This window comes from Apiospora phragmitis, assembly GCF_038363925.1.
Source record: "Apiospora phragmitis strain CBS 135458 chromosome Unknown utg000005l:1.0-4161743.0:1.0-4166827.0, whole genome shotgun sequence".
Classification (NCBI taxonomy): domain Eukaryota; kingdom Fungi; phylum Ascomycota; class Sordariomycetes; order Amphisphaeriales; family Apiosporaceae; genus Apiospora; species Apiospora phragmitis.
The window spans coordinates 3,059,387-3,077,732 of record NW_027117403.1 but is presented as its reverse complement, the minus strand read 5'-3'; the positions used below and the strand labels follow the sequence as shown (position 1 = coordinate 3,077,732).

The 18,346-nt window shown below is 51.7% G+C and overlaps 5 protein-coding genes across 5 annotated transcripts; all 5 read right to left on the bottom strand.

The window, feature by feature from the left end:
* Window positions 1-970: 970 nt before the first annotated feature.
* PG994_004935 (BTB/POZ domain protein) lies at window positions 971-1,753 on the bottom strand (the record flags this gene model as incomplete). The annotated part of the gene is made up of 3 exons (XM_066856344.1): window positions 971-1,461; window positions 1,511-1,595; window positions 1,649-1,753. The coding sequence occupies 3 exons, from the start codon at window positions 1,751-1,753 to the stop codon at window positions 971-973; spliced, it is 681 nt and encodes a 226-aa protein (XP_066718511.1).
* Window positions 1,754-3,215: 1,462 nt separating this feature from the next.
* On the bottom strand, window positions 3,216-4,422 carry PG994_004934 (uncharacterized protein; the record flags this gene model as incomplete). The annotated part of the gene is made up of 4 exons (XM_066856343.1): window positions 3,216-3,483; window positions 3,529-3,838; window positions 3,903-3,987; window positions 4,057-4,422. The coding sequence occupies 4 exons, from the start codon at window positions 4,420-4,422 to the stop codon at window positions 3,216-3,218; spliced, it is 1,029 nt and encodes a 342-aa protein (XP_066718510.1).
* Window positions 4,423-5,407: 985 nt separating this feature from the next.
* On the bottom strand, window positions 5,408-6,001 carry PG994_004933 (uncharacterized protein; the record flags this gene model as incomplete). The annotated part of the gene is made up of 1 exon (XM_066856342.1): window positions 5,408-6,001. One exon carries the CDS (start codon window positions 5,999-6,001, stop codon window positions 5,408-5,410), a length of 594 nt encoding a protein of 197 aa, XP_066718509.1.
* Window positions 6,002-7,937: 1,936 nt separating this feature from the next.
* On the bottom strand, window positions 7,938-9,674 carry PG994_004932 (uncharacterized protein; the record flags this gene model as incomplete). The annotated part of the gene is made up of 1 exon (XM_066856341.1): window positions 7,938-9,674. One exon carries the CDS (start codon window positions 9,672-9,674, stop codon window positions 7,938-7,940), a length of 1,737 nt encoding a protein of 578 aa, XP_066718508.1.
* Window positions 9,675-12,173: 2,499 nt separating this feature from the next.
* On the bottom strand, window positions 12,174-16,485 carry PG994_004931 (uncharacterized protein; the record flags this gene model as incomplete). Its single annotated transcript, XM_066856340.1, has 6 exons — window positions 12,174-12,278; window positions 12,757-13,069; window positions 13,122-13,535; window positions 13,587-14,496; window positions 14,830-15,624; window positions 15,672-16,485. 6 exons carry the CDS (start codon window positions 16,483-16,485, stop codon window positions 12,174-12,176), a joined length of 3,351 nt encoding a protein of 1,116 aa, XP_066718507.1.
* Between the last annotated feature and the right edge of the window lie 1,861 nt (window positions 16,486-18,346).

The following is an 18,346-nucleotide window of genomic DNA, read 5'->3' as shown; positions in this document are numbered from 1 at the left end:
GAGAAAGAGAGAAGTGGAAGGACTGCGGTGGGTTGAGTGTTCTATTTATCTGGGAAGTAATTGAGGGAGTGGGGTGGAGGTCTACCAGTGTATTCAATGGTTATAGGAAAAAAGAAAAGCTGTCCCGCGGTCTATGGCGACTAGCCGACAAGGCTCACGTCGTAATGTCACTTGTGGTCCACGTTCACAATAAAGCTTACTAGATATAGCAGTTACTCATGAATAACCCGAGTAACATGAATAACCCATGAGAATCCAGGACTTATTGCGGATCTAGCAGATTGTTTCAATTTTTGACTGTTTGTGATAATGTCATCGTATCCCCTGGTAGCAAAGGGCTGACTTTGAACAATGCCCACTGCTTGCTATTGTACGGCTGCTGTACCAATAAGGACGAAGAAGCAATCCCTATGTACTGAGACTGGCCAATAGCTGCAGGCTTCCTGTCCCTTAATTTGCTTGTATGGCAGACTGGGTATTTGTACGCTCAGCAAGTGCTGTGACATTTCATCCATTGGCTTGCCAAAACATGGAGATGAGTGCGGATTGTGTATGCATTTGCTTGCCAAAGCATACGCTAGATTAAACTCTTATCAGTAAGGGCTTTACGCAGAAGGAATTCCAAGAGTTGCTCCAATAGTGCTTTGATGACGAGCTTTGCAGGTTAGTATTGACTTAATGCATGTAATTCTCGATGTGTAGATACTAGCTCATGTAGCAATGTCCATTTTCGCAATTAGACATGGCCGATCTGCTATCCAGATAAGGTGTATGCTAATGTTCATCCCGTAATGGCTATATAATCGCCTATTATTGTATCCCCCTATAACCACGAATATGCTGGCATATTGCAAGAGAGCCAAGTCTCAAAATATGCCGTGTTTGAGACTAGGTTATACCATTAGCAATCATCGCAAGCCGCCTGAAGCGTCCATGTGATTGTTTGGTCATCTCGAGAAGCTGGATGCATCTATAGCTCCCACTCAAGGCATTGGAATGTGTGCAATGGCTCGTGGCACTCGTAGCAATTAGTCGGAAGGTCGTGGAGAAAGAACTTGCTGATAGGGCTGTTATCCACACCCACCAAGGCTTTCAACAACTGATCAGCCATTCCCGGAATCTTGCTAACGAGCTCTGCAAATTGTTCCAGCTTGAGGGCTTTCATACCCGTGATGGCAAAGAAGGTCAGGACGCTATCTCGAGTAGGTGTATAGGTCTCAGAATCGGTGCCGTAACCAAACTTCGCAATCTCGGAGAAAACGTTGACCAGCTCTGGGGAGACCTTAGAGGTACAACCCCCCTCCATCATAAGCTCATTGATTGGTAAGGCGAGGCGAGACAGCGTATTCTGAAGACCCTCCACCGCATATTGGCGAAGTCCATCGAGGTCGAAGAAGTCGCCCAGCTCGAACATTCGGGTCAAGGCTCCAACGGATAAATCCTTCTCTAGGTCGGTTGGAGCTATCAAGATGTTATAATTGGCTTTGCATCAGGGAGAATAGGCACATACTCTTGCCTGTGTAGATGTGGAAGATGATATCATGAGCCTCTTGGGGCAGGGGTTCTTCTAGAGTGATATGGCGCTCATGGGCTTCCTGAGATGACATTAGTAAAAGACCCTTCATGTTGATCCCGGTGATTGACTGACCTTGAATCCTCCCATGAAGGCCTTCTCGAAGAACGGCGAACGACAGAGAATGATCTTGTCGAGGTTCCAAGTCCGGCCACCACAAGATACTTTGACGTCTGACATCTTTCCAGACTCCAGGTATCATTGCTGATGGGACGGGAACGCTATCCGGACGGGAAACGCTATTTGGACGGAAACGCTCTTTGGACGGAAGATGCGGAAGATGCCGTTCAGACGGAAGATGCTGTTCGGGCGGATAATGGTTACCGGATAGATGGTTGTAAGAGAGAAATATAGTAATTGTTAAGGGGCCGGACCCGCCTGATGAACTTATTCAGAAACGCTTGGACGTCCTTAGAATCCCATTTTGGTATATTGAATAGATAATTTCGGGGCAGACTATCGTGGACCAAAAGTAATCCAGAGGGTGCGAGCCGCCCTAACAACTTGGTGAGAGGTTGGTTGTTTGTCGAGTTGATACTCCTTTCGTATCTCACAAGCCAGGAGGGGAGAAAGGCGTATAAATAGCTATGGACATTGCTATATTCACGCAAGCATTGAACAATGATTGTGTGAATAGAACAGGAACACTTGCCACGGGACTCGTTGATATCTGGGAGGCATTGAACGCAACTGAACTTGACTTAATACAGCTTTAGATGAACGAGGGGTGAACGTCGGTGGGCGCAGGTCTCATTATGTTGACAGTTTGACAGAGCGTATAGTCGCTGATAGGGAGATATTTATTATTACTTAATATTTCAACTCTCGATATGTGGAACATATTAAATGTTACTGAACTGGACTCATTGTTGTCCTAGATAAGTAACGGGTGAACAGCGGTGCGGGCAGGTCTCATCGTGCTGATGATTTAAGAGGGCGTATACTCGCCGATAGGTGGACGCTTATTGTTGGATTTCAACCCTTGATAACTGGAAAGCATTGAATGCAGTAGACGTATTAAATGTATTTTGAACTTGATTCAATGCGGCGGCCCTTAATTGGGAAAGGGCAAAGAGGTGGTGGTCCAGATTTCACTTATACTCGCCGAAAGGAGGGTGTTTATTGTTGGATTTCGACCCTTGATAACTGGAACTTATTGAATGCATTGAAGGCATTGAACGTATTTGAACTTGGTTCAATACGGCCCGAGATGAGGAAAGGGTGAAGGGGGGTGTGACTCAGGTCCCGCTTATACGCGCAGATGGGAGAATGTTTATCATGGGACTTCTACTCTGGAGTCAACAGGAAAGAATGGAGTGATAATTCTGAATTAATTGCTCAACTAGGCATCTAAGCCAGTCGCAGTGATGCATGTGTGGTGCCAGAAATGGCGTTGCCTAATAATGCTCGACCGCACAGTCAGCCCCAGTGAATCTGGTATGCTCGCCGGCACGATCAGTAGACCCTGTTATGCTCGCCGGCACATGATTAGTAGACCCCTTCTCGAGGTTTTGATATCCCAGCAATGCTTTCTTCCGAGTCCCCTGTCTGGAGAATGTTGGGACAGGTCCGTCCAATAGCAGCCATAAGAAACGCCAGTGTCTTCCATATCCGCCTAGTAGTCCGGTGTGTTTCGGGAAGATCAGCCGCATCGAGCACAATAAGCCGTGACGCAAAAAATCACATTGTCGGCCCTGGAACGGATGTGCAGCTTGATCCGAGAGTGCTGAAATGAGTACACCTCCCGCCGGCACTTCTTGCAGAGGTTGGGCGCCGCGAGGAAGTACCCGCCGAGCCCGGTCGCGCCGTCATCGTCCTTGAGGTCGTCCGCAATCATGGCCGAGAACAGATCGGCGCCCAGGGCCGGGACCTCGCGCAGCAGCGCGCGGAAACGTGGGCAGCCTGGTCGCCTGCATGAAGGTGCGCCGCATGAAGTCGCGGATCAGCTCGCGCACCGGCTCGTAGGTGGGAGGAGCAGGTGGTGGTGGTGGTCGGCGTGGCCGCCGTACGCGACCTCGACGACGCGGCGGAAGTCCTCGAACTTGTCCGGGTGCGCGTCGAAGGCGTCGTCGTTGTACGCGGCGCAGCTGTCGCACCCGTGGCTGACGGCGTGCCGACAGACATCGACGACCAGTCCGCGTATGAACCTTCTGTCTAGAAGCTGCACTGCTCTCTGGCGGAGGCCCCGGAGGTCGAAGAAGTCGCCCAGCTCGTACATCTTGAGGCAAGCCTCTGTTTTTCCTCCCTTGAATAACTCTTCCCGCACTGGATGAAGGACCGGTTAGCATTCTGCAGATACAATGAGTGGCGGGGATCCGAAAGCCTTTACCTTTTCCGGTGTAGATGAACTCAATCACGCCAGCAATCTCGTCAGGGTCATTCTCCGGAAAGGTAACGTGCTTGCTCTTTGCTTCCTGAGCTGAAGTTAGCGAATGGTCGTCTGGGGTTATTATACGTCATTGCTAGTGCGCGGTAGTTATTACCTCGAATTCCCCCATCAGTGCCTTCTTGAAGAAGGGACTACGCGTGCAAAGGAACGATTTGTGCAAATCCCAAGAACGATCGCCGCAAGCCACCTTGATATCGGTGACGTCACTGGGCTTGGGCAGTTTATTCAGCGGAAAATTCTTCTCTGTATCATCGGCGCTGTCGTCGCTTGCGGTACTTGTCTCGCCGTCGTCATCGCTGTTGCTCTCGCCGTCGCGATCGCTGTCAGTCTCCATATTTTGATCGCTGTCGCTGCCGCTATCCATGCGGTAATTTGTGTCGCTGCCGCTATCCATGCGGTAATCTGTGTCGCTGTCCATGCTCTCGTCCTCGTCCGGGTGGTCAAGTGATACCGGCTTCATTGTTGCCAATATTGAGAGCTATTTGGGCAGGCGTGGAAGTGGGTAGAAGTTGATGTGACACGCGATATGATCTAGAAAGGAACATATATTCACTTCTCAGTTGGAAACTCCGACTTGAGGTGGGGCGGAATGGCTTGTTTGGAGCATGGAGCAGTTATCTTTGTTAAATTTGTAACGATCAGATGAGATAGTACATTACGAAACCAGTGCTAACACAGTTGCAGACGCACAGTTCACAGGATTCGTTAAAAATGCTAGACACCTGTTGCGAAGCTTACCTAGCCTGTCGTCCTTGTGTAAGTCGCGATTGTTCATCTTGTACCAAGTCACGATTGTTCATCTTGTCACAAGCCGCTATGGGGGTTTCCCCGTTCATGCCAGCCAGCCAATATAGAGGGTTTTACTATGAAGAGTTATGTAATAATTATTAACCCAGTATTAAACCAGTATGAAGCCAGTAGATGTCGGTCAACCTCCAAGCTGTTTAACGTGCTCATTCAGATGTTCCTTCCTGTCTTGTAGCCTGTTTCTTCCGTTCCTGCCACAGCGTGGCTGTCTTAGGCCAACAAGGCGCTGACCTGGGGATGACGGGACTGTCGAAACTGCCTGTCCTGCGAATATCCGCCCATGAGCACCGGTATCAAAATACAATCCATCGGAACATAGACACAGACCCGTGCCACGCGACGTAAACTGCATAACCAAAGTTAGGGCGTGCTCGAGTTCCTCGATATAAGTGGAGATATAACTCACCTGATCCCACTCCAGCGAGCAAGCCATCCAGGGGGTATATAGCAAAACAAAGAGCAAAATTCGGCGAAAAAGGGGGTATCTCCTTGTATAATCACAAGTTCCAAAGCATAAACCGCTGGAATATAAAACAAAGAACGAAGCCAAAGAAGTATTACACAATGCCACTCATCTCTTCAAAACTCAAGCTTAGAGCAATCTGCGACTCGACCCAGACCAGCCCAGCCCCTATCCCTCACTGCCACATCGTCGTACTCACGCGCTGGCTCGCCCTCCACTGCCGCCCCGGGTCCCGCGCCGTGTACGTGGGCACGACGGGGGGCGGGATGGACCGCCACGTGGGCCAGGCGCTGCGGCGGGGCCTCGCCGGATCCGGATCATCGGGCCCGTCGTCGTCGTCGTCCAGGCCGCCGTCCTCACTTATGTAGTAGTACGAGTTGACGAAGCTCCGCATGTTGTCGGCGATCTGGGCCTCGCGGAGGCGCCGCATGTGGGACAGCCAGAACCAGAGCACGACGAACAGGAGCACGGCGCCGAGGCAGCAGCAGAGGATGATGCCGATCTGGGCGGGCGACAGGCTGCCCGAGGACGAGGACGAGGATGAGTCGGTGGAGGCCGCCCCTGAGGATGGAGGATGAGGAGGGTCGTTGGGTGCGCTTGTCGCGACTGGGCCTGCATCAGGGTGGCCTCCGTTTCCGAGGGTAATGACCGCGGTCCGTGTCGAGTCAGGCGTCACAATGGTCTGTGTGAGGACGATGAAATCCTGGCGCTTAATCCGATCCGGTTGGGCCGCAATGGCGACCGGGTACGGCGGTGATGGGGCAATCATGGCGAAACGGAGTGTTTTGGTTGGTTGGGCATTAATAACTGGGGGCGGTCATATCGTGAGGAAACGTCAAAAAAGCACGGCGCGTACAGACACAAATGCAGCAGCAGCAGCAGCAGCAGCAGCAGAAGCAGCAGGAACGTACACAAAAATGGAGAAAGAGCGGTTCTGTGTCTTGCATCGCCCCCTTGCTGGGGGGATCCCCATGTCTTTATCTGCTGTCGTCCTTTGCCGCCGTGACGGGACGACTCACATCGGTCAACACGGGCCGGTCAGTGGCCGCAATGGGAGTAGTATTGACTGACACTTGGGGCCAGTCTAGAACTCCCAGCCCAAAAAGGTACCAAAGCAAGGTATTTGCCTGTGGTATGCAGCTTTCTTTTTCCAAGTCAGGTTCGTGCCCTTCTTCCTTGTCTCATGTGGTGTGCTTCACACCCTCTTCGGCTGCAGGGAGTGTGGGTGGAGGTTGTCACTTGACGATTGGCTGGGCCATCTGACCCCTCGGCCAACCCAATCGTGTGAAGCTTGTCTGAGACATATGGGCAGCCTATAGAGCGGCCGCGCTAATTCTGCCGCAGCAGATGCCCGAACCACGTAATTGTTTCGAGGGGAAACATGGCAGTCCCGTCTTGTTTCTAATCTATACGACGGATTTGACGGGCGCCACCACAAATGGGCGCTAATGCGAGATGGCAATGCATGATCCGGGATTTGCAAGGTCCTTTGATGCCTATGGCTCTCAGGGAAATCCTGTATCGTGCGTGCGGGCTGACTGACTTCGATGCTTTGCTGCCAGTATCGGTCGGACTTTTCTTTCCCTCATCATCTCTCACTAAGTGGATGAACAGGACTGACCAACCACCAGTTGGGGGCCAAAAAACGCGACCCTAAAGCACATCACTCACGATGATCCACCTCAGCACAACCTGTCGGGCCTGTGAATGGCCTCGGAGAAACTCCTCCCACCCAATGGCTCCAACGAATCAGTGCCCAGATACTTGGCTGAAGGCAATGCAGACGTGGGTCCTGCCAATAAGGGGGATGTGCGAAGATAGCTGGGATGCATCTCGGTTGAGAAAGGTGCAGCAAACGAACGTGTCAAGGAAGCGGGAAAAGAGGACAGGAAGAGGACGTCGTTTCCCTGAGAAAACGATGATGATGATGAGTTGTACGAATCATTTATCTCCGAATTGCGGAGCCAATAGCCCCCCGAATGAGAGTCGGAGACATGCACGACATCGTAAGATGCGACGCAGTCATCCGGATCGTCGCGAGGAGTCCCTAGAGGTCCTAGTCCTCACCGAAAAAAGAAGACGAAACTGCATGGTGCTCGAATTAGGCCTGGATGGAATGCTACCCAAGATCAATAAAAAGAGGATGTTGCAGACATGGATCTGGAACCAGGAACCGGCGACTTCACCGTCCCGTCAATTGAAGTCGCTTTAAGGTTCGGGAATACATTGCGTCGGTGGCTCACTGGAAACTCAGACGCCACATGTGGCACGATGACATCTGCTGGGCTGAACTGTGACGATGTAGGCATATATTGGCAATTTTGCGATGCAGACATGTCAAGACCACAGCAAGCCGGCAGAGGCGATTGCCCGAAAAACACAGCAAAGACCGCATGACGTGTCGCTGGGATGACTGCATGCGGTTTCACCACAGTTGAGCCGTAAGAAAACAATCCAGGATTCAATACTGAACGAGACTGAAACGGAGCTTTTGCTAAAATATTGGATCGGTGAGGATATCTCAGGCACTTTACTTTGGTTTGTGAAAATACATCGCATACTGCCAATATAACAGCAGGAGCCGGTGGTCAATTGTCACAACATGCACCTCTTTTTATTATTCTGCAGGCTACTTAGACATCCAATGATACGCAATTGTCGCCAGCCTTACGTCTGTATATCCAAGCTCATGATCAATAGTCACTTCATCTCGAGGGAACACTCTCGGTCGCTGAGATGTACTGCGCAACCCCCGCATACCTCCAACACGTAAAATGCGCCACGCCGCCCTCGGGACACTCGGTACCGCTGCCCAGCCCGTTGCACGTCGCGTAGGCACCCACCAGGCTCCCGACGAAATTCCCCGCGCCACCGCTCACGAGCGCAGCGGAAGCGGCACCGATGACCACTCGTGCATCCGGGTCAGAAGCGGGCATGGCTGAGAGAGTGTACTCGGTGGGATCCGCGGCCTGAATCTCCAGCCGGATGGGCGCGTCAAGCCACTCGCTCGGCACCTCGACGAGCTTCGGCTCGGGGGCCGCGACGGTGCCGATGCTCTGCATGCGGAAGGAGAGCTTGCTGGAAGCACCATCTTCCTGCTGCTCGGGAAGCACGATGCCGAGGTCGATGTGGTTCAGTTGGGTCAGGAAGACGGTGATGCCGGCTTCTTGGCCCGGGGTAGTCGGAGCGAAGGACAAGTCGACGCTGAAGGTAAACAGGGTATCCGTCTGACGCCGCCCGACGAAGGCTAGGCCCTGTCGACCGCTGAGGACACCGTCGGTATTCGAGTCGGGGATGCCCGTCAGGTTGTTGCGGCTCGGCACGATTTGGAGGCCATCTGCGGTAACGGAGAACGTGTCCTCGCGCGGCACGCGCCAGTACAAGAAGTGCTTCGGGATCACCGCATTGTCCTCGATGAAGTCGTATTTGTCGGGATCTGATATGAAAGGTCCGTCGCCCGGGATATCCCGACTGGTTTCGGGCAATGCCCAGCCGCTCATCTTGCCCCGGACGGGCTCCAGGACTGGCCACTCTCCTTCCTCCCAGGTGACGGGGAACAAGGAAGCCTCGCGACCCATCGGGAAGATCTCGAACCCGGGTCCGGACCGCGTGGCCAAGCACATTCCCCACCAGTTGCCCTTCGCATCTTGAAACAGGTCGCCGTGTCCGACCGTCTGGAAGTACTCGTCGGTGCCGCGGTTGGTCAGGATCGGGTTATTCTCGTACGCCTCGTAGGGTCCCGTGATGTTGCGCGCCCGCGCGATCGTGATGGCGTGGTCCGTGGCCGTGCCGCCCTCGGCGATCAGCAGCCAGTACCAGCCGTCCTTCCTGTAGATGTGCGGCCCCTCGGGCCAGACCCCGCCCGTGCCGTTCCAGAGGCTGACAGGGGGCGGGCTGAGCGCGCCCGTCGCGAGATCGAGTTCCTGCAGGATGATGCCCTGCGTGGCCGTGTAGACTTTGCCGTCGTCGTCCCAGAACAGGTCCGGGTCGATCTTCTCGGGGCGGAAGAGGACCGGGTCGCTCCAGGCGGCGTCGTCGAAGGGGTCCGGCGTCTGGACGACCACGCCGACGATGCTGTCGGACTGGCCGAGGTACTCGCAGATCAGGTAGAACGCGTTGTCGTGGTGGCGCAGGGTCGGCGCGTACATGCCGTCTTGCTGGCCCCACGTGTTCCAGCTTATGCCGGGCAGCTGGCTCTCGCGGTTCCAGGCATGACTGATCAGCTTCCAGTTGATCAGGTCTTTCGAGGCGTAGATGGGGATGCCGGGGAAGGCGATGAAGGTGGACGTGGCGCAGAAGAAAGTCCCATTGACTTGGGTGCAGGATGGGTCAGAGTGCCAGCCAGGGAGTACAGGATTGTAGTACGTCGAATTTTGTGCTTGACATGGCTGGAGCTTGACGGCGAGCGCCGTCACTAGTAGTGATATCGAGGACCAACTCATTTTTGGCTGTTATTGCCTCAATTCAAGATGTGGTATTCGACACAGCTTCCCCCCCCCCCTCGCCACATCCCAGTAGTCACTGCCTCTTATTTGTATCCTAAGATGGCGGAACAAAGGCCCAATGCGAGTGATCATCGTGAGCCAATACCCCGAATCAGCGCACCTAGGAACCCCATACCAGTCTGGATAAGTGTGGGCCGGGTTCATTTAGCCGGGCTTGGTGTCATGAAATCTCCGCACCCAAGAACCTGGGCAACTGGCGGTGGGGTAGCCCGACTGTCAGTTCGAGGTAGATGAATTTGATTAGACCGCATACTACGCAGAATTTGAACGTATATCATAACGAACCGACTATCACTCAAGTACGGAGTATGGTCAACGAACTTGAAAGGGTACTGGGTGAAGTTAATTACCTGTGCTTAGTATGGGGCTCTCCTCAAGCCAGGCCTTCGCTTATCGGACGGAATTTTTATTACTGCTTTTGGAACGGAGTAAATTGCCCCTTAGCGTTTGCCCCTTTCGGTCCCAAGAAGCGAATCCACCCTATCACAATCGTTCGTAGTAACTGTAAACCGACAACATTCTGCGCAACATATCCTCTTATGATAGCAGGCCCAGCCTCTGAATGCAGGTCTGGCAGACCTATTCCTTCAGTCTAGTTTCACCCTAGATGATAAGATTTGAAGCATAAGTAGTCACCGTTCAATCAGAGGTAAGTTCTTGGTTTTAGTTGGGCATATTGACCTTCATTGTCTGTGGCCACACCTGCGCAGAAATGAGGGCGTGGTTCTGCCTTGAAGTCCCCGTCGAATAAAATTACCTAGGTGCTCAATCCACAGACCAAATCAATGTGTGGCTATGATATTGAGAACTCATGTGTTTTCTGTGCACTTACATTCAGAGCTTACTCTAAAAGCCAAAGACTGTATGTGACTCGGTTCAGTTGATCGAAGATTTCAGGTTCCAGGCACCTACTTCAAGCCGCTGTTGCTTTATCTTATTACTACGATTTTGTCGCAAATTCACTGTCGTTGGCTATGATGGCATCAAAGAGGAAGCAGTTCGTCGCGCCTATTGTGAGACATGATCACTTATCACCCAAAATTATCTTTCCTCTACATGAGTGGTTTCAACTCGTGCATGATGACATTGTGACTTGGGCTAGATGGAGTGTCGTGTCTCCTGTTATTATGGGCGACTGCACTTTCTACTGTGGAAATAGTTGGTTGATTTTTGTGATTAGGGGTTATCGTGCCATAGCCATCATCACTCAAAGAGTAGTTCTAGTATTCCGTGCGAATCGCTATAAAGCTCCCCGTTGGTCTTCTGACCTTTTCTGGACCAGGGTGTCACACCAAACATGTACCAGATGTGCGGCTATTCACTTTTGTAAGGCAGCATTCAGGGGTAAGGGTGACAACGCAGTGTATATAGCCCCTTATCGGTACTATATCATGGATCACGGTCCTGGCTTAAACCAACATTGTGAAGAACAAATTCCTATCTTATCTGTGACAACTCCGCAGACAAGTGAATATAAGCCACAGGTGGTGCCCCCACCTTGTCGTCGCTGCTCAGCTAGGCGGCGACGACAATGTCGTTCCCTATAAGAACCCCACCGCCAACTGCTTTCCCACAACTTCAATTTTCTTCCCACATACGAACCACCCGACCACCCAACCCTCGGAGGTCTCGTATCACTCTCCAGTCTCTGCAACCTCATCCGGTCTCCGCAGCCTCATCCGGTCTCTGCAACCGTCCGACGTCAGCAACATGCCTCTCCCGTTGCTGGACGCCCCCGCCAATGGTCCGGGTGGACTTACGGAGGAGCGGTACCCCCGCGGTCGCTTCAGGCCGACCTTGATCTTCTTAAGACAACCAACTACTTCGACATCGAACTCGTCTGCGATAATTTCAGATTCTTCCTCCACCGCTCGATCGTTTGCAACAAATCAGCTCGAATGAGGACATGTTCCAGGGCATTTCTAATGTAAATCAAACGAGCTCCCCCCAAATTCTAAAAGCACTCAACTTTGTTTGTCGATGTTTATTCAAATGTTAAATGCTAATCCGTTCATAACTAGGCCAATGATGAGGCTATGTGGGCCAGCATTGGCGTGTCAAGCGAGCTCAGAGATGGCACGGTGTATCTCATGGACTTATAGCAGGACGTGATGGCAATGGCATTGATCTTTCTTTACGGAGAGAAATGTCAGTAACATACACAAATCTATTTCTCGTCGAATCCCAAAAGCAGATAGATCGGCTTGCTAATTAGTATGTCATCTCAAAGATCCCTTGTCTCTCACCAACGGAACCACGTCAGGCTGGATGTGCTTCTGCGTCTTCCTTGTCGCCCACTACCTCCAGATCGGACGCTTGCGCGTAACCGCGGTCTATGCTCACACCGTTTTGTTGAAGAAACTCCACGATAACATGAGCACCGCGCTGCAGCGGAAGGCGGTGCGGGGCGTCTTGAATGGCGATGCATCCAACGAGCTACAGCAGGCCTTCCCGGTGCTGACGGTCGCGGCGCTCAAAACGATCACCAAAATCGCCTTCTCCCCGGCCATGCCAGCGTTCCAGGAACTCCAGAAACCGGCGCTACTTTAAGTGGCGTTCTTATATGAATTCGGTAGACAGATAGACGTGCGCTTAGAGGCAGACACCACTTCTTTGCTGAGACAGCCCATCGAAGCTGGCTCATTCTGCTCAATATACAGACACGCATCTCCATCATGATACCCTGATCAAATTGATAAGTGATATAGTATCAAGATGATGTTGGTAAGCTGGCTCCTACTGTAGGCATCCTCCATCTCTTCCAAAGTCCCCGTCGATTGGTAAGAATTAGTAGCAACCGCGTAATGAGCCTTTCCAATACGAGAAATACCCCGAATGCCCTATTCCAACTCTTTCATGCTGTAACATGTGCCCCGAATTACTGGCCCTGTACCTTGCGAAGACCAGAGAACGGTCTCTAGTGAATGACAAACTCTTCTACTACGTGCTGATCATTTCTGAACAGAGCAAAGACGTCCAGTCCGTACAAGTAGCAATCCCCATGCATAGTCCAACTCACCCCATCCTCACGCCTCCGAAAGACGAACGGCTGGTATGCGCCCGGTATGTAAGCGACGCGGCCGCCCACGCGGGCGCCCGGCACCGCCAGCCCCATGGACCCGCCCTCAGTGACGAAGAAGCGCCGGTCGTAGATGGTGTACTCCACATATTTTCGGTACCAGCGGAGGCGGCAGGGCAGCTTTCCTTCGGGGAGCGCCTCCGCCGCGTCCTGGGCTTCGGTGCCGGCCCAGTCCATGAAGAACTCGACGTCGCGCAGATAGCCGGCCGGGTCGGCGGCCTCGAGCACGCCTGTGCCGGCACAGCCGATACCACTGTGCAAAGTCGTCGGCGTGCTCGGAAAAGGCGCAGGCCGGTCGGCCCCACGTGTCCTCCAGATCACCCTTGTCGGCCACCAGCGTCACGGCGAAGGCGTCGGTCACGGAACTGGGGAGGAATCGTCCCCAGGTCGGGATGAGGGACGCTGCCAATGACTCCCACTGCTGGAATACGTGGGCAAATGAGTAGGGGTCTGGATCGGAACCCTCCTTCATAGGCCTTGGGGCATAGGCGGCTCCCGAAGGGAGCTCTGGACCGATGGCAGAGATAGTGTCGACCAGTTTCCCACGGACCACTAGTGCACCATCAACTCGAAAGTCCAGGCCTGGTAGTATTTTCAGCGGGAAACCAGTTGCATCGATGGTATACATAGTCCCATCGGTTTGGCGTAGGATGAACTCTTCACATCGGCTGGCGTGGTCGGAGAAATAGGTCGTGGGAAGTGTGCCGAGAGGTGTGGAACTAGACAGGTCGGGGACCCAGGAAGGGAGAGATGATAAGTGTCGCTAAGACCCATTCGCTTGTAGAATGAAAAAATTGCCCTTCAATCGAATGGAAGCCTCTGCAAAGCGCCGGAATATCTCCTCCACGGGCAACTTGTAGTCGATGGTCATGAAATTGGGCTTAAACAGGCCCAGCACTCCGTACACCCTATCTTTGATGTCGCTCGACTGGCACATCCTGCTATACCGCATGATTTCGACGGGATCGCTGTCGGGTTCCATTACGCGAAGATAATATTTGCGGCTGTCGAAGTGTACACCACCGATCGGATGGTAACCGTTGCTCTTCGCATGATCCAATACCCGAGATAGCCCTGAAGCTCCACTGGATATATCGCTGGCAGACGACCCTAAACCTTTCCAACGTGCCGACTCATCTCCACATATGATGATGGTTTTTTGTGAGTTCAGTGCCACTTCTTGGATAACCCAGGTTCGAAAGAACCAAGGTCTCGTGATTAATGCCATCCACGCCTGACGCTCCTGATCCGTCGATGGGGCCTGATTCATGATGTTAAGCTTTACTTCTCTGATACGAGCAAACACCATATGGGAATTGTCGGCGGCCTCACCAAGCCGAACTAGGACATTGTTCGCGCGCCGGTAGATGTCACCTATGATGCCCACTTGCTGGTTGCGCTCTGAAGTGTTGCTTTGGTTTATGCAGAGTGCATCAACCCAGAGTTTGAGTACGTCTACCTCATGTCGAAGATGAACGAGGGCTGAATGGAGATTCGGTGTGATCGAGACGGGGTGGCCGTCCATAGAGCCCGAACTTACTATAGAATGGTCACCCCAGACGTAGGAAAGCGCTTCATATTGGGGCTGACGGGTGATATCGGAATGGAATATTCGAGCTTCCACAGGACTCGCCCGGTCAGTGGACGGAAGCAGTTCGAGTAACCGTATGGCACTAGTGCCTGTGAAATTCTCGTAAGGGTAGGTGTGGCGAGCCCCACGCGTAATGACATCCGTGTATTGACTTTGCGACAACTGCAAGCCCTTCAACGTGGGTGTTTCACACCTACCTTGGACAAGCTTCTCGATTCTTGTCTCCCATATCCTCCTCTATGTGTCGATATTCTCCTTTGACTTGGCCCTTGTTTCTAACACAGAGGGTGGAATCCATGATGTCCCATCAGGCATTTTGTCCTGAAGTAGCCGGATGATTTGTAGAGAGTCATCTTTGTATGGAGTCATTTTGCTTGTCTTGGTTATCCTTTGGAATGCCCTCAAGCCATCTTCAGGCAAACCTGGGCATCTCGGATCGGCGCCGGCCTCCATAACGATTCTGACGACTTCCGCATCCTCGACCTCAAGGACGATTTGGAGCAAGTTCGTTTTGCCAGATGTCGAGTCAGCCTTGCCGTCACGCCGTATCTCTAGCACGGAGTCGACATGCGGACCGGGGTACTCGGAAATCAGGAACTCTAACATCTTCTTAGCCACAGATCGCTTTCTGGCCATCCGCAGCAGTATGGATCCCCAGCCCTCCGGGTCAGATGGAAGCAAGCCGCCATGCTGCCTGACACTCATGCGTAGTATGGCCACTCGATTGCGCTCTATAGCCTTCCTTTGTAGGCTTGGGGGATCTACTTCGACGCCGTGGTCTAGGAGCAGAATGATCACATCAAGACTGCTTGTGTCAGGCATTTTTTCCGGTCGGACGCCTCTTTGCAAGAGCTGGCGTAGAAAACCAAGGCAGTTCCGCCTTGCACAGAATTCGAGAAGCTCCAGATAGTCCTTTTGGTCAAGCGATGCCTCGGGCTGCATCATTACCTCACAGAACTCCAGTGCTTTGCGGCTTTCCTGTTTGTCATTTCCGTTTACTGTGATGAGTGCGAGCCCCACTGGTGTGAGATCCTGTGACGTTGAGTAACTTGGGCGACATGCGCTCAGCACGCGAGGATCTGCTCCATATTGCAACAGCCTCTGTGCTGCCGGGATTTGCCAATTGGCAGCAGCAGCGTGTAGAGCCGTCCCGTAGCAAGCACCATGCTCGCGACCAGTCTCATCAATCAGACGGTGATCAGGTGCATCAATGGAGGCTCCAAATTCGAGCAGAGGTGTGAGGAAATAAGTGCGCCTTGGTAACAAAATACGTGCAGTAACTTGATGAGCCCAATATCGTTCGGTGCGCATCTTAGACCGTTCCGTATAAGCTCCAGAATGATAGCGCCCCAAGTGGTCTTGAGGTCAAGCTTCCAAAGATAGTAGTCGTAATTCATGCCTGGAGGGTAGCCGATCCAAGTAAAGTCCAGGATCTTCTGGGGAGAGGTAAGAGCGTCGAGCGTGACTTGGAGAAGATTGACATTATCTGGGACCTCTTCATCCGCTTCCGGGGTGTTCCCCTTTAGTCGACATACTTGGACCGGTGTACGTCGCTGATGGGTGGTGTGGACATCCGCGCCCGACTCACAGAGCGACGTGATTAGCTCAGCGTAACCCAACACGCACGCATAGAACAAGGCGGAATGCCCATCTTCATCCAGTGAGTTCGCTACTGCACCATGATCCATCAATATCTTGACTGTGTCGAGGAGTTGTGGCGCGGTTTCCTTTATCGACTTGTCCAGAAAGCTGGGTTCGATGCGGACAGCCTTGATGGCAAGTTGGAGCGCGAAGGGATCGTCGCGGAGCAACATTTTGGTGTCATCTTTGGCCAGAATTTCTTGAGCTAGGCGGTAATCCTTGCCGGAGAGACTGTGGTGTACTGCCTGAACATGGTAGTGTTTGAATGCTTCATGTTGGACGTATAGCTCAAAGAACTCGTTGAACTTTTTCGCTTCCAAGGGTGTAAGCGCACGACCAAGAGCGCCTTCCTTTTGGCACAGGTGGACCAACCACTGCCCCGCACCCACAGCGCGAGTCTTCTGCTCCTCAACTTGATGACAGGCATATTCCGCCATTGTTGAGCGGCGACTTCATATAAGCGAGTAGGTTAGGAGTATAATGCCAGTCGGGGATCAAGAACTTCATGCAAATATATGTACTCCAAGTACTTAAGACAAGACAGTACTTGGGCGATTTTAAAGAACATACGGAGTAGATGGCTTCACGTCAGCAACAGCTTCAGCAGAGAAAGCAACGGCGGGGTCATGTTAGGCACTTGGGCTAATCAAAAGGAATAAACGCTCCCCTAATCAAGCGCAAGCACTACGGCGGGGTTGCCACAGCCTCACTGACTGTGGAAGATGCCTATCATGCGTGCATCTTACTTCCCTGGTAAATGTAATCTATTACTGTGCGAAGCAGGCAACGTCTATTTCATACAGTTCCGAAATCTCTATGCTTATTAAGATATTTTGAAGTTATATACAGTTTTGTAACGAAGTACTGTAATGAAGACTCAGGATTAGCTTACGCTGCAGATATCACCTGGCCTGCAAAGGGGTGCGAACAAGAATTGGCCGGTTTCCCTCGACCGCCTTCATAGTCGTACACTTCGAAAATTTATATAAAATAAAATAATTAGTTAAACATTTTCGAAAAAATAGCTTTAAATAATTTAGTTATTAAATTATTTTCCATATATTTCTTTTATATTTGAAAAATTATTCTTAATTTTATCGCGGTTTTTAAACATAAGGACCTAGAAAGCCGAAATAGAATCCGGCTAATTCTTAATCGCACCCCTTGGCCCGCTAATGTCGTGCTTCGTAGCTTCCAACAGCGCCCTCAGCCCCTAACCTACTTGCCTACCCACCCAACCCAAGTACCTAGATTGACTTATTGAATTTAGGTGGCCTATTCCGACGTTAAACAACTCCATCAACCTGAGGTTAAGAAGATAAATCGTGTAAGATAACGCTTGCATGAGACGCGTTCGTGTTCAGGAAAAACACATACAGCAGATGTGTTAAACTCTCCGGCTTCAGTGTCGCAATCTGATCGTGCTGGGGCTGGCGTATCCTTGCTAGAGGGTCAAATGATCAGGGTTGCATTGAGCCATGCCGCCAGAATACTGAGCAGAGGGGTGCAAAACCAAAACCGATATGAAATTGGATACAATTCACGACGTAGAAATAGACTGTATCATTTTATTTCAATGATTGCTGTGGGATTTCCTGGGAAGTGTCCGGTTTTGTCGAGATTTGTGGCAAACGTGATTGTGCTTTGGAATCAGGATGTAACGCTTGATAAGGGGTATCCTGGATGGACCAGCAGTTCGGTTCAGACACCTTTTGAACAAAGAGCGTAGCGATAGGCAAACTTTTGTTGTTTTCCACGGTATCCTACTTGGTCACTTGGGAAATCTACAGGGAGTCCATGGAATGTGATATGTGCAATCAAGACTTGGCATTGATCAGGGGATCGCCAGAAAGCACAGGGATATTGCCAATCGTCTCGCCCAGATATTTCTACAAAAGGCCATAAGTTCTGCGTTTAGAGGCAGAAACATTTGGTCTAATTGATGGAATGACAACACCTATCGTTTAATCACATATCATTTGTACCTACCACCATCTTGATCTACCCCAGCATTATCGAACGAAGCGCCTATACATTGTCGGGGAAGCTGAAGAAACACATAAGACTGGCTGGATCTACTGCCGGGCCATCCGATGAGCATCTAAGCCCTTAGAAGAACGTGTGGATGCAGCCAGTCCAGAACATCTCCACAGAGCCTCGACGGAACGACACCATATCTTTGCTTTTCCTTGTACATAACATTGCTGCCTGGGTAGCAGAATCAGCTCCATCCCAGGACGAAGGAAACAGCTACGTTCTCGACACTCAAGTGGTTGTCCGAGTTGATATACCGTCGCC